At 50.0% G+C, this 15,211-nt stretch overlaps 1 protein-coding gene across 1 annotated transcript in view; it reads right to left on the reverse strand.

Moving 5' to 3' along the window:
- SYT13 (synaptotagmin 13) overlaps nucleotides 1-3,668 on the reverse strand; it is a 41,388-nt gene extending 37,720 nt beyond the window's left edge. The window contains exon 1 of the mRNA XM_032358830.1: nucleotides 3,287-3,668. Within this exon, the coding sequence (XP_032214721.1) occupies nucleotides 3,287-3,469 (183 nt within the window). The 5' untranslated portion in view covers nucleotides 3,470-3,668. The remainder of the gene's footprint in view (nucleotides 1-3,286) is intronic.
- Nucleotides 3,669-15,211: the final 11,543 nt, after the last annotated feature.

A 15,211-nucleotide genomic window follows, 5' to 3' on the forward strand; every position in this document is an offset into this window, starting at 1 on the left:
TTTTTTGTTTCAGGGATTCCTTTAGCTCTCCAGAGAAGCCCTCTGGACACTTCCTCAGAATGTTTGCAAATCAACGACATCAGACGACGGAGGAACATCTAATAAAATCGGCTTGTGAAATGGCTCTATGTGCGCCCTTCATCCATTCGTTGGCTAACAGGATCTGGCAGGAGATTTAATAAGTACCATGATTTAGAACCGGCGGTGAACAGAAATGATCCCGAGGCGTATCTCCAGCAGCTGTCATTGCCTCGAAACGACCTGTGATTTCCCTGGGGGGCCAAAGCACCCACATTACTAACACTCTGAAGGGGTGTGGTTGATATTCCTCCTTATAGGAAATGCGAAGTTTCAGCTAGAAGTTAGTGAAAACAAAGGTGTAATTTTTTTTTTATCCAAGACCATAAACCTCTTAAATTCTATCTACAGACTCCATGGGGGGGGGGGGGGTCCTTGAACCTCAGGTAAAGAACCCCCAGGGGAACTTCCATGTTCTTCTCAAAATCACTACAAGCTTCAACTTCAACCAACCATGCAAAGGTGAATATCCAAGGAATTTTTCACAACCGGTAACTCACAGACACATGGGCAGTCCCTCTGCAGCCCACAGACATGTGATTCTCAGTGTAAAGGAGTCTGGAACCCCATTCTGCTCCCTGTGCCCTCCCTTCCAGGGACACCTTCAGAAAATCTTCCCCGACTCCTCCCCTTGCTGTCAACATGGGTCACTTCCGTCACCCTGCTGTCACCTGCCACTCCTAAGACCACCTCCTTTACTTCTTTGGAAATAGCAATTGTGTTCTTTCCTTCATTCACTCTATCTGCGTCAGTGGCTGAATCAGTCTGAGAACAATGGTAGCCCAACCGACATTGTGAGATCTCCCCTGAGCTACACCCATGCCCACTGATCCAGCCTGGGTTGCCCAAATCCTTGTCGCCAAGGGAACCAGATGAGGGGATATGAAGGAAGGGGCCTCCTGTAACAACAAAGGCTTATTGTGGCCCCACTGAGCTAGCACAGCACTACAAAGGCATGGTACGTTCACTCTCATTGGAAGAAATGACTTCAGCCACAATCCCAGTGGGAGAAATGACCCCATTCATAATCTCAAGTGGACACAGGGGTACCTTTACTGGTCAACAGTTTCTTATTAGCCACCTGCTAGGTTCCAGACACTGAGGAGGTACTGGGAATAAATAACATACAAGTAAGTGGACAGCAATGATCACATTTGGTTATAAGGAGCGCTACGAAAGAATTGGAAGAACAATAAGGAAGAAGGTAATAGAGGAGAAGGTACTTTGTTACATGTGGACGGAGACAAAATCCTCTGGAGAAAGAGGTGTAAAGAATGAGAAGGAGCCATCAGTATGAAAAGCCAGAGGAAAATGGCTATGGGTGCTGGGGGTACTTTGAGAAGGATCATAAAGGCAGGGAGGGTGAGATTTCAGATGCCTGGGAGAAGGGGCGTGAGCTTGGCCGGAGAGGTAGACACCCGCCAGATCAAGTACATGGGGGAGTGGAGTGGCTAATAGCATGGATTCCCATAAGTAGACCAGCCTGGCTAGAATCCATCCAGCTCTCAAACTTCTCTAGCTGTGTGTCCTTGGGCAACTCACTTATCCTCTCTGAGCCTTACTTTCCTCATCTTTAAGTAGGGATCATCGTATGTGCCCTTCATTGACTTGCTAAGTGCATTAAGAATAAAGCACTTAGAGCGGTGGCTGACAGAGAGTGCCGGCCATGTCACGGTTTGCTATGACTTGTTCCAAGCTCATTGAGAAGCTGCGGGGTGGGGGTTGAGCCCAAGAGAGACGTGATCTGGATTGTGTTTGATAGATTCTTGGCCCATGTGTGGGCTACTGGTCATCAATAATAGGTAGCTGGAAGATCCCTGAGGTCATTTATACCAATTCCTTCCCTAGCACTTCTCTTTAAGAAGGGGAGGGGACATTGCCTGAGCAGCCATCTCTGAGAAAGGCTTGATGGCCTTCCCCTAACACTGGGTGGGAGAGAAGTCTGAGAGGCAGTGGGCCACAGCTTCTGAAGGGCTCATCCATCCCCTCAACTGCCTGCCGGAGAAGAACCCACTAATCCCACTTCAGATGGTTCTAGAAGGGTCCCGTGTTCCAATGCCTCACCGGCTCCTATTCCTGCCAGTGTCAATGTCACTTTTCTAGGATTATAAGTGCCTCAAGGACAGCAGCCATTTCCTTCCCCTCTCACCACCCGGTGACTGACAGAAGCCCCAAGCACTGAGTCTCAGAGCTTTTGAATAATTGATTAGGAAAAGGAAGGTGGAATCACAGCATTTTTGTGTCTCTCCCAGACCTATAAGCTCTATAAGGAATCTAGAGAACCTCCGGGAAGTCTTTAAGTCGCATCCCTGCCCTGGGGCCAGCCTTCCTCAAACACCCTTGCAAGACTCTTCCTCCAGGTCTCCACAGGACATTTTGCACTCCTCCACCCAGTAATGTGTCCTAAACGGTCTCCTTCCAAACCTCTCCCCTAGACCCCTTCTGCCGCACTGCACAATGGGGACACCACCCACTTCCTGCCCCAAGGGGCTCTGGGTACAAGCCAATGCAGGGGATAAAAGCCCTCTCGTCTCCAGGGACATCTTCAGACAGACCACAGCAAGCCCCTCTGGCTGGCTGGAGCTGAGGGCTGATGGGAGGGGGCGGAGGTCCTTCAGGCCCCTCCAGATTCACCAGCCTCCCCCAAGACCCCAGGCACTCCCTGACCAGCTGCCCCTCTCCAGCTCCCACGGGAGCAGCAACCAACCACCACTCTTCTCGTTTTTTCCATTCTTCCGTGGCTTTCCCCCTCCTCAGCTAAGGCAGTGCTTTTTCCCTACACCAGACCCCCCAACTTCTCTTCCCTCCCCCGTCCCCATTTCTCTTCCCCCAATTCTGCAAGCTTCTAATCCCCCAACCCCCTCCCGCGTTTCCTCCCAGCCGCTCAACTCTCCTCCCAGCCCCTATTTGTCCTCTCCAATCCCCTTTCCCAATTGGTCCCACCCCCTCCCCTTTAGCTCTGGCTGACCCCATTCCTCTCGCGCCCCCACCAAGCCTCCCTCCCCTAACTATTCTCCCTGACCCTTCCCCCACCCCCAGGCCTTCCGGACCCCTCTGCGGGTCCCGGAGCACGTCCTCCGCCCTCCTCCCCGCCACGCTTGGTGGCGCAAAGAACGGCGACCGCTCCCCCCGTCCGGTCTCCCCGCAGCTGCAGCCGCCGCTGAGACCCCAACCGCGCCCGGGGGGCCGAGGCGCCGCCCCCGCTCACCTGTTGGGCGGACCGGAGCACGCCGGGTCTCGCCTTCTCGGGATCTGGGTCCCGGTCGCGCTGCAGCACCCCCTTCTTGGGATGCATGTGCCGGCACAGGCAGGTGACCCCACACAGCGCGAGGATGCTGGTGGCCGTGCCCAGCGTGGCGCCCAGCGCGATCACGGGCACCGACAGCACCATGGTGTCCGTTCCCCGCGCGGGGCTGCCGCCCCGCACCGTCCTCCCAGCCGGGCCCGCCGCCGGGCAGCTCCTGGGATCCGGGCGCGCCGGCTGCTCTCCCGCCGCCGGGGGGCGGGGAGGGAGGGCGGCTGCGAGGACGTCAGAGGAGGCCGGCCGGGAGCAGGCTGGTGCTGGTGCTCCCGCACTCGGCTCGGCGTCAACCCGCACCCCCTCCCGCCGACACGTGACCAGACCCTTCCACCCCAACAGCCGCCGAGCATTCACATGCCTGAAACCTTAGGGGTATCTGAAGCCATTCTTCACGTTTTCTGTAGGAGGACGCTTGGCCCCAAGAAGGGCAGGAGCTCGCAGAGGTCACACTGTGTGAGCAGGCAAACCAGGTCTCCGACCCAGGCCTGCGGCTCCGTCTGGGTAGCGGTAACTTTACCAGACTACTAACCCTTCCTTTCTCACCTTCTCTGCCCTGGAGAAGTAGATGCTTGGGTCCTCCAGGAGATTTTCAAACACGCAATGGCTGGAGAGTTCCCTTGTCCTGAATTTGCCCAGCTTTTGCTCTGCAATGGGGAAGCGGAAGCAGGTGACAAGGAGAAGGGAATTGCTGTCTGGGGTTGAGACTGTGCCCTTGTCCTGGTGAAGATCACGGCGCCCATTCTGTTTCTATCTGGATCTCCTTTAGCATGCTTTCCGACCCCATTTGGCCTGTAGGTCTCCATTCACAGATGAGGAAGCCGCGGCTGGTAGGGGATGTGAGGCAACCAGGAAAATCCAGGCATGCTCAATCCAAACCCAGGTTGGCAGAGTCCAAGTCCATGTGTCACACTCAGAGAAAGAACTTGCCTTAGAAGAACAAAGAGGATCACATGCAGCGACCTGGAGTCCAAACTTGATTCAGAGAAAGGGGAAATTAAACAAGGATGCTTAGAGTAAGGCGAAATTAGAATTCCAGGCATGAGGACCCTGCCTTAGATCAGAAAATAGTGGTTTTCAGTGTGTTGTGTTATGTGGAGTGTTTCGTTTAATTCAGCAAGCACGTGCGGTGTCTGCTGTACTTGAGGTGTGCAGGGCACGTGTGAGATGGAGGGCAGAGAATTTCATTCACAACAGGGCTTTGGAATTCCCATGAAGCCAATGGCTCCTGAGTCTAGCATGGCTCCCACCAGACCTTCTGTGTTGAGCTGCATAAGTGACCCCTCCTGGTACCTTATCTACCCCTGCGTGACAAACCACACGTGACTTGGTGGCTTAGAACCATGCTTTTGTGCGTTGACTGGGCTCCGCTGGGTGTTTTTCCTGCTGCAAATGGTGTCTCTCCAGCGCCTGCACTCTGCTGGGCTGGGGGACATACAAGATGGCAAGCCACATGTCGGGCAGCTGGTACTGGCTGCCTCTGGGCGCCACAGCTGGCTGTCAGCGGTGCACTGGGGATCCCCTCTACGTGGCTGGAGCTGCACAGCAGCCAGGTTCCACGAGGAAGGAAGCAGGAGCTGCCCATTCTCTTAAGACCTGGCTTCAGAAGTTCTAGAACATCATTCCTCTGGTCAAGCAGTTGTCTCCCTCTAATCCTTTCCCTCCCTACATGGCATTAAAAAGGATGTTTCTGAAATGCAAAGCTGATCCTGTCATTTATATGCATAAAGGCCTTCAAAGTGTCACCAATAATAAATGCAGGAGCCTCCAGTTAAATCCAAAGCCCTTTGTGATGTGGTCCACACACTTTCCAACCTGCCCTGAGCCTCAAAGAATTTGGGATTCACTCTGCAAGCTGCTAGCTTTGGAGCCTTCATACTGTCTCCCATGGTGCATACAGGAGGTACTCAGGAATCGTGGAAAGGGTGAATGACTCACATGATCATCAGAGGCAAGAATTCCAGTGGTTTGGAAGGAATCCCATTTGCTAAATGAGCTCCATTTGATTAAACCGACTCTTCGACAAATATTTATTTTGTGCCTGCTGTATGCCAGGCACATTTTCCTACTGAGCTCCATTTGCTGCCAACTGTGGGACTGAACGCAGTGCCTCGGTCCCTGGTGGTAGACTTAGCACTCTCTCTCATAGGAGCTTCCCTTGGAGGTTTTCTTGGCTCCCGGGCCTGGCAAATGCAAAATGTTCTGGGGAAATGAGCGGTTTAATTAATGCTGTCAGCCCGGATCTCCCATGCCTGAGCTAATCCCCTGGGAGATCCTTCACACCACCTAGCAGGATCTGGGGCAGGGGGGACGATGAGCACTTAATTCTAGACATTGTCTGATGGAGATCATACACCTGTCATGTGGTTCATTGTTACCATGGTTACTGGGATGACAGCAACTGCAGTGACCTTCATTTTTACCAGGAAGAGGGACCCCAGCCCAAGACAAACCGCTTGTCTTTCGCCTTTTTCACACAGAATGAACCGAGGGCAGGGCTAGGATAGACCTCAGGAGATTTGAAACCCAGTTACTAGAACTCTGTGTCTCCTGTGCTCCCTCTCATCAAACATTGCAACTCCGGCTTCTCGGTTACTGATATCCAGGCAGTAGCCTTTCATGACAACTTTCTAAGGAAAGGCGTGAGTGGATTCCTTTGAAAAAAATGGGAGCATCTCTATTGAGAAAGAGGGATGACCGAGTCAGCCGAGTGGAGCATTTCGGACAGTCTAAGGAGAAGGCCTGCCAATGGTTAGAATTCCTGGGGCCCCCAGACTGCCAAGAACAGAACAAGACACTTGGAGGAGCTTCTGGAAGGCTGAGAGGTAGATCTCAGAAGGTTTCCTAGCCTCTGGATAAAATGTCACCATTGTTATTTGGACCAATATTTCACTCGTTGGATGATTAAATATTCTAAGCATCCACTCAGAATTTCTAAGGTATTAAAATGCTTTTATCTGGGGGGAAAGGATTTCAAATATAGGAGGTTCTCTTATCTACAAACGTTTGTCATACCCGCATATAGTACTAGGCAGGAGGGAGGAAAGTAAACAAGCAGAACCAGCAAATTTTTAACACTGGAAACATATCAGACAGCATCTTGTGTGATCCTTTCATTTAACCACTAGGAAAACTGAGGCCCAGAGAGCTTGGGGCTTGCCAAAGGGCAGAAGGAGTTAATGACAATGCTGAGGTCTTTTAGGTCAGGGTAGAGGCAGTCCTGCAATAGTTAGAAGTAACCCCCGAACCTCAGGGATTAGCACAATAAAAGTACAGCTCGCTCCTATTATAGTTCAAGGAAGTTCAGGTGTCTCCAGTCAGTGACTCAGGCTGGGCTCCTGCTTCCTACTGCCATTCCGATGGAGAAAAGAGAGCCCTGAAGACCACTCGTGCCATTTCGGAGGCCATGGCTGGAAACAGTATATATGGTTCTCACCCTACCGCACTGGCCAGGATTTGGTGACATGACAAAGCCAACAACAGAAGATTCTGGATGGGAAGGAAACTGGAGTAATGGTAGTCCCTCCCCCATATCCCAAAGCTTTAGATTCCTGTCTAGTGCCTGTTTCTGTAACTTTTTCATTAATCTAACAAATGTTTTGAGTTTCTACCATGTACCAGGTCTTGTGCTGGCCGATGGGGCAATGATAGTGAGGGAAATCATTCATCACACAAACACATGTGGAATTGCAGCTGTGATACGAGCTCAGAGGGACAGGTTTGAGGTTGACATTTGACGGGTTCTGAGACACCAAGGAAGCCTTCCCAGAGGAAGTATCAATGGGACTGAGGTCTAAAAGAGTCAAGTTAACTCAGCAAAGAGGGAGGAGTGTTCCAGGGAGAGAAGCAGGCTGTGCAAGGACCCCATGGTGGAATCCCACAGTGGCGTGGGGCCGCAGTGCGCTGGTCAACCAGCTCTCTGGGGGAAATGTTTATTTTCAGCATTTGTTGGTTTCTCTGGTGTAAATAACCCCACTACAGTGAATTTCCAGCTACCACCACATTCCTGAATATTTCCCAGTTGGCTCTGGGAGTGCTAGGAGCCAGCTCCAGTGCAGAGCTGGGATAAAGTCTGAGAGATGAGCCTGAAGGCAGAGGCAGGGGCCAGACATCAGGGCTGGTAGACCATACTGGAAGGCTACTGAGTGTTTTTAGGTAGAGGAGCATGATATGATCAGATCTGTGTTTTGAAAAGATCCCTCTAGCTGAAGTATTGAGAACAGATGGAAGAGGAACCAAGTGGATGCACGTGGGCCAGAGAAATTGCCAGAACAGGCACCTAGGAGAGGGATGCTAAGCTTCCCTAGGACATGCGTCATCATGCAATGGGTAGAAGTTGTTGATGGCGTGAGGAGAGGGCAGTATGGAAGGCAAGTCCCTTTCTCTGCTGGTCCCACTTTTCAGCTCTGTGTGGTTACACCCTCAATTTGATGACTGTGGTTCTCCATGCTAGATCACTGCTAACTGGGGGCTCCCCAGCCCTGGGACCTGTTAAAGGCTGGCAGCTGAGCGAGAAGGTAAAGAGCTCCGTCGAGGCTCGGGAGTGGAGCACACCCTCAGGACTCCTGCTCTGGCTCTGAGCAATTCTGGGGCCACTTCTTAAGGCAAAAGAGAGAAAGGAGTTCGGTCTGGGATCCCCTGATACAGAATTCCAAGTCAATAGAAGGTAGAAAAATATTCTAGAGCAAATGGCAGTACCCTTACTGACCACTACTGGTGACCACCTGCCCAACAGGTCATTTCCAACAACCCAGTGTGCGTTCACACCCCTGATACCATCTCATTACAAGATGAAGTGACACCTTCCAATTCTCAGAGCGTCTCAATCCTACCCGATCTTTCTTGGACTTAACCTAAAGGCTCCCTTTCTCTCCACGATTCTAGAATAGGCAAAGCTTATGGGACTAAAGGGTTTTGCCTGTCTGGTTGGGAGGAAATACAGCATTTATGCAGTACTTAACTTAGTGGGGTGGGGGGACATAGATCCCTCTGAGAATCTAATGAGAACTATTTCTTTTTCTTTTTCAGGAAAATGCTTGATTGGCACCTGGATGGTTCAGTTTGTTGTGTGTCCGACTCTTGGTTTCTGCTCAGGTCAGGATCTCAGGGTTGTAAGATCGAGCCCTGGGTAGTACTCCCCACTGGGTGTGGAAACTGCTTGAGATTCTCTCTCTCCCTCTCCTTCTCCCTCTGCTCCCCTTCCCCTCTGCTCTTCCCCCCACTGCCACTGCTTCCACTCTTCCTCCTTAAAAAAATAATAGGGGCTCCTGGGTGGCTCAGTGGGTTAAAGCCTCTGCCTTTAGCTCAGGTCACGGTCTCAGGGTCCTGGGATCGAGCCCCCCATTGGGCTCTCTGCTCAGTGGGGAGCCTGCTTCCTCCTCTCTTCTCTGCCTGCCTCTCTGCCTACTTGTGATCTCTGTCTGTCAAAATAAATAAATAAATAAAATCTTAAAAAATAATAATAATAAAGAAAAATGCTTGAATGCAGTATTTTTGAAATTTTGTATGGAAGCTTAGCTTGTTCAAGGACCACGTGACATCTTCTAGAAGTTCATGGGCCCCAGATGAATATTTCTTTGTGTGACTGAAAGAAGAATGGATCTGTAATCAGAAGAAATAGGTTCCAATCCCTTGTCCTTACATGCACTAGGCTTCATAATCCATTGATGAATAACCTTAATTGTTTTGAGCCTTAATTTCCTGACCTGTCAAATGAGGATGATCACCTCTACTTAGTGCTGTATAATAGAGGATGCTCAACCAATGTTAATTTAAGAATTGAAACGATCATTTGCATCCTTTAATTTCTTAATTAAGCCACTTAGCCTAGTGGAAGAGCGCACATGTTGTTCTAGTTCTTTCACTTATGAGCTGAGAGACCCTAGGTAGATGAGTAGCTTAACCTGCTCAAGTCTTCGTTTCTTCATGTATAAAGACTAAGAAATACTGTTGGCAACGTGGCCGCAATTATTCCCGCGCCTGGGTGCATACCCCTTTGCAGTACAACTTTGCAAAAAGGTGGTGGTCTACTGCTTCACTCCTTAATCCGGGCTAGCCTCGTGGGTTGATCTGGCTGAGAGACAATAGTGGAAATGACATGGTGCCATGTCTAAGTCTCGCCTCGCAGAGACCTCGGAGGTTTCCTGTCTCTTTCATGGGACCCTGCCCAGCCCCTGTGTGGAGAAGCTCAGGCTAGTCTGCTGGAGGGTGAGAGACCCAGGGAGTGGCCCCAGTGTCTCAGTCGCCCCAGCCTGCCGCTGGCCAATTCCCAAGAGCAGAGCTCATCAAAGACGCATGACCGAGACCAACTGAATCTAGAATGACCCACTTGAGACCCCAAGTAGTGCCAACCACAGGATTATAAAATAAGTTAAAATTGGGGTTTTTTAAATGTTCGTTACACATCAAGATTACCAGAGTCGAAGGCTAAATGATATCTAGCCCTCTCAAGGTTACTGTCAGGATATGTGAGGCACCTCCCATAGGGCCTGGTACACAGGCAATGGCTGTGATGATTATTCCCAGATCCCCAAGGCAGCCTGCCTGACCAAGTACTTCCAGTAATGCTCAGTGGATGCACCGGCTCATTGGTATTGTATAAGAGTCAATCTGGGGTGTAGGGGGAGACTGGGTGGCTTAGTTGTTGGGTGGCTGCCTTTGGCTCAGGTCATGGTCCTAGGATTAAGCCCCGTATGGGGCTCCCTGCTCAGCGGGAAGCCTGCTTCTTCATCTCCCACTGTGTCTCTCTCTGTCAAATAAATAAATAAAATCTTAAAAAAAAAAAAATCAATCCGGGGTTGAGGGGTGGCACCTGGGTGGATCAGTTGGTTAAGCGTCTGTCTTCTGCCCAGCTCATGATCCTGGGGTCCTGGGCACTGCCTGGGGCTCCCTGTTCAGAGGGGAGTCTGCTTCTCCCTCCCTCTGCTTTTGCACTCTTGTTCTTTCTTTGCTTCTCTCTCTATATATCCCTCTCAAATAAATAAATAAAATCTTAAAAAAAAAAAAAAGAATCAATCTTGGGGATTGCAACACTTGAGAAGGATACAAGATAGCTCTCTGACTCAACCACTCAACCAACTTTCCCCACTGGCCAAGGCTCTCTCCACTCCTTCTGAAGCTCTTGTTGCTGGAGGAAGCCTCTCTCCTTGACCTCAGTCTTCCCTCCCCTTCCAACTGAGTTGTACACTCATTTAGTGTTAGATGGGCTTGTCTCCAAATCTGTTTTTCTAAAGATTTATTTATTTATTTGAGAAAAAGAGAGAAAGAGAGAGAGAGAGAGATGGGAAGGATGGGGGGAGAGAATCTCAAGCAGACTCTTTGTTGAGCACAGAGCCAAGGTGGGGCTTGATCTCATGACCCTGAGATCATGACTTGAATCAAAACTAAGTCAGACACTTAATAGACTGCAACACTCAGGTGTCCCCTGTCTCCAAATTTATTTTTATGCCAGTTGATCTCCTTATTGAATGAGGTACTTTAATTAATATGTCATCTAATGATATCGAAGTATGAAGGAGAGTTAGTTCTATGAAAACTAAGGTGAGTACTTTAGAAAAACCCATAAAGGTAAGTTCCCTTAGAGCTTCTATTGAAATAGGTATGGGCAGGTTATCTGGAAAAGGTTGGGAAAAATCATAAAAGTCTAGGATTTTGCCATTAGGCCACTGGGCAAGTTTTTCTAAGTTCTTTCTCCACTGTAAAGAAGGCAAGACTGGGTATCACAGACCATGCATCTCAGCGTGTACAACAGGAAATGGTGTTAACATTTACAAAGAGCTTCCTACCTGTCAGGAATGGCTCTGGACATGTTATCTGTTCTAGTATCTAATAATCCTTAAGAAAGATGGCACAGAGCTCTCTAATCAGCAAGAGGTGTGCAAAAATAATGAAAAAGCTACGATCTGGATAAAAAGAAAATGCTTAGGGTATATGTGTCACACTTAACTTTTTATTGAAGTGTAACTCAAGGGCAGAGATGCATAGATCATAACTTTTTTTTTTTTTTAACAATTTTATTTATTTGAGAGAGATCACACGCACATGCCTGAGTTGGGAGAGGGCCCGGGGAGAGGGACAAGCAGACTCCCCGCTGAGCAGGCAGCCCAATGCCCGATTGGATTCCAGGATCCAGAATTATGACCTGCTCCGAAGTCAGTCGCTTAAGGGACTGGGCCACCCAGGCACCCCCACAGATCATAACTTAGTGGATTTTTACAAAGTGAACACACCTGTCTATCTAGCACCCAGATCAAGAAATAACATAGTCACATTCCAGGGCATTGTTTGCTAGGATTCCCCATTTTAATCAGAATTTGCAGATGGGCTACGGGGAGCAGCCCTGGTTCCCACGGTGTATGGTGTCCCACTTAAGCAAGCTTCGCTGGGGATCCTCCCGCAGGGCTGGGCAGAGGTCTGCCGTATGCTGCCCCACGATCGGGAGGATGCTGCCACCTAGAGGAGGTAGGGGGAAATGGACCTTCCCCTCCAGGTTTTTACTTCACCTTCCCTAAGAGGCCTTCTCTGCCCACCTTATCTAAAAGGACCAGCTCTGCCCTTTGTCTCATTCCTCCCTATTCCCCTTTCTCCTTACTTTCCACATTATTTAATACTCCATATAAGCTTCCTTGTTTGTCGTTTGTCTTGTTGATGGCCTGAGTCTCCCAGGGACATGGATCTGTGTCATCCTTTGATATTCCCCAGGCCTAGAACAGTGCCTGGCACATATTAGCGCCTCAAGAAGTTTGTTGAGTGGACAGACAGGAACCCTGCCCCTGTCCCACAGGAACCCTGCCCCTGTCCCAAGCCCCCCCACAGGGGGCCTTGACCCAAGCAAGCCCCGAGGCTTATGCCATACCCCCACGTACATGTCCTTTGCAAGTTCCTGTCATCTCCCTCCACCCCTAGTCCCACCCGAGGTGGGGCCTGGAAACCCCTGGCACTATGTAAACTGCTCCAGGGCTGGGGAGAGTGGGAGGACCAGGACCCCCACATGCCCTGGTCTCTGTTATAACAGATGAGTGGCCAGATTAGCTGGACAGTAGTGCTGGGTAGTGGTCGAGGCAGACGGCCATGGCACCGGTCTGCCCTGAGGGAACCTGGTTTCTACCCCCGGGATCCAGCTGGGTGGCCTCAGGCAAAGCACTTTGTCTTCGTGAGGCTCACTGACATGACATCTGTAAACGGAGAGAATGAACTAATAATAATGACACATGTCTGGCCCGGGCTTAAAGCTGGACGGTTGGAAATTCTTGGCATTATATTGAAATGTGAGGACAGGCAGTGAAACTAGAGGTCATGTGGTCTGGAAGAAACACTGGTTACTGCCTTTGTTGAAAAACATCCCTCCCCTTCCCTCTAGTTTTATGTGGAACTTCAACTTGTACACAAAAGACAAGCAGTGCAGGTGGACAGGCAGGAGAAATCACCTGGGGCCCCTCATGGCCAGGCCCCCTTGGAAACTTCAAGGTCATTCCAAAGCACTTATAAAGACACCGATAGTAGTGGACACCCTCAATTTACAGTTGGGAACCCCACGGTCCAGAGAGGAGGTGGATCTTGCCTGGACTACACCTGTTGTAGCTAACGCGGGCCGGGTTCACGGGCTTTCTGACTACACGAGCAGGGTTCTCTGTTAGCCCCCCACCAAAATTCTCACCGGTTTTTCTTGGATGGCCAGTGAAGAGCCCAAGGGGGTGGGTGGGTTCTCATCAGGGATGATCTCTTTCCCCTCACTTAAATTGTGGTGTGCTTCAAGGAAAAGCAGGAGGAATGAGGGAGGTTTTTGGAAAAGATTTAATGTCACGTTTGGAGAAGAAATCTCAGAAACAAAATCAGGTTGGTGAACTTGAGAAGCTCTGTAGGCAAAGCCAGGGTCAATCTGGAGCCACAGAACAAAGAGGCCGGAGGAGGTTTGGGAATTATTGTGAAAACAGAGTAGAATAATCGGTGAAAAGGGCTTTGTAGATGGCAAAACACTAAGTAATCGACAAGGTATTTATTGTGATCAATATCATCATCACCCTTTATGTTCGACAACAGGCTTGGAAGTGGCTCTAACTGGCAGGAGAAGAATTAACGCCTGGATAAAAATTACATAATGTCCGTTCCCGGGCCCCACCTGGAGAGAGGCTGATCCCGGGTCCCCGAGGAGCCTGGTCTGGATGAGCAGTGAGATCCGCATCTCCCAAACTGTTCATAAGTGAAATCCTCTCCTTCCTTTGCTCCAGTTCTGTGCTGGAGGTGAGAGTAACTCACTGATTGCTTGTAACCCTGTTTACATCCCAGGTCTCACCCTCCGAGTCTGAAGGGTTCATAATGAGCAAAAGTATCTCAGAAACCAATGAAGGTGATGTTCCCTCTTCTCCATAGCTACAGCGGGGACAGGATCTTTCTTTGGCAAATAATCTCATTTGATACGAGGCAAAATGGAGATTGTTCGTGAGACTGTCCATCTTGGTTTCTATGCAACGCAGAGACTGGTGGGATGCGGCTGGTAATCTCCAAAGACGACCATCAATCCCTTGCTTCCCCAGAAATGGGTAAATGTGTGCCACCCTCGCATGGAGAAGTGGAGTCCGTTTCCCTCACCTTTGAAGCAGGCTGGCCTTGGTGATGATGTGCTGCAGAACAGAAGGCCCAGAAGAGAAGTGCTGAAACCCAGGACTAACCCTCCCCTCTTCAGCCGGCGCCTCTCGGAACACTCACTGGTCATGAGCTTCCAAATGCTGGGAAGGCCAAGTACATGGAGAGGCCATGAGACTTCCAAGATTGCCACCATGTCCTTTGGAAAGAACCTTTCAGAGAGAAACTGGCAATTAGATCCCAGGCATTTCTCTGGTGATAACGCTGCACTGGACATCTCTGTAGTTGCCAAGAGCGTTAAGACTTAGAAGATGCTCTGTCAAGGGGCGCCTGGGTAGCTCAGTCATGAAGCATCTGCCTTTGGCTCGGGCTCTATTCCCAGGGTCCTGGGATCAAGCCCTACATCGGGCTCTCTGCTCGGCCGGAAGCCTGCTTCTCCCTCTCTACTCCCTCTGCTTATGTTCTTGCTCTCGCTGTCTCCCGCTCTGTCTCTCTCAAATAAATAAATAAAATCTTAAAAAAAAAAAAATTAAAAGATGCCCTGTCCAATCAGGACAGCACTGTAGGGCTTTCTTCTTCTTCCATATATATAGTGGGAACTAAATAAAAGCCCACGATTCTGTTAGATTTTTTATTTTCATAAGTAAGTGAAGAGTCTTTTGTCATTTAAATTCACATGCGAACTGTGTATTTGCCAACAGACTCAGGTGACCCCAGTGTGGGGAGTCCGGGGACTCTAACTGGAGAAACGTCACTACCTTGGCTGTGCCTCAGGGCCAGCTCAGGGCCTTGAGTTCATTTCATTGTCTCCCTGCATGTCACCAACTCTCTAATTACAACTTTGCACACCACCGCTGGAGCTGCCAGCCTCTCTCTCCAGCCTTTTTCGACCGCCCCTAAGGAAAGTCACCTGGGTGCAGGAGAGAATCAAGGACAAGATTCACCTTCCCCCCCAACTGCCTGCTGCTACCAGTGCCCTTGGCTCAGTTCCGGGCAGCTCACCACGCTTTCCATCTATAGCCACCTGCTGAACTCAGAGCTTAAACAAGCCCTGTCCCTGTGGGTCAGTCTCACTGTAAGACCTCGGGCAAAGTTACTTCCCCTATCTGAGTCCCCACTTGCCTTAATCAACCCCATGGGGCTTTTTTTTTTTTTTTTTTAAGATTTTATGTATTTATTTGACAGACAGAAATCACAAGTAGGCAGAGAGGAAGGCACAGAGAGAGGGGGAGGCAGGCCCCTTGCCGAGCAGAG

Source organism: Mustela erminea, chromosome 9, assembly GCF_009829155.1.
Source record: "Mustela erminea isolate mMusErm1 chromosome 9, mMusErm1.Pri, whole genome shotgun sequence".
Classification (NCBI taxonomy): Eukaryota; Metazoa; Chordata; class Mammalia; order Carnivora; family Mustelidae; genus Mustela; species Mustela erminea.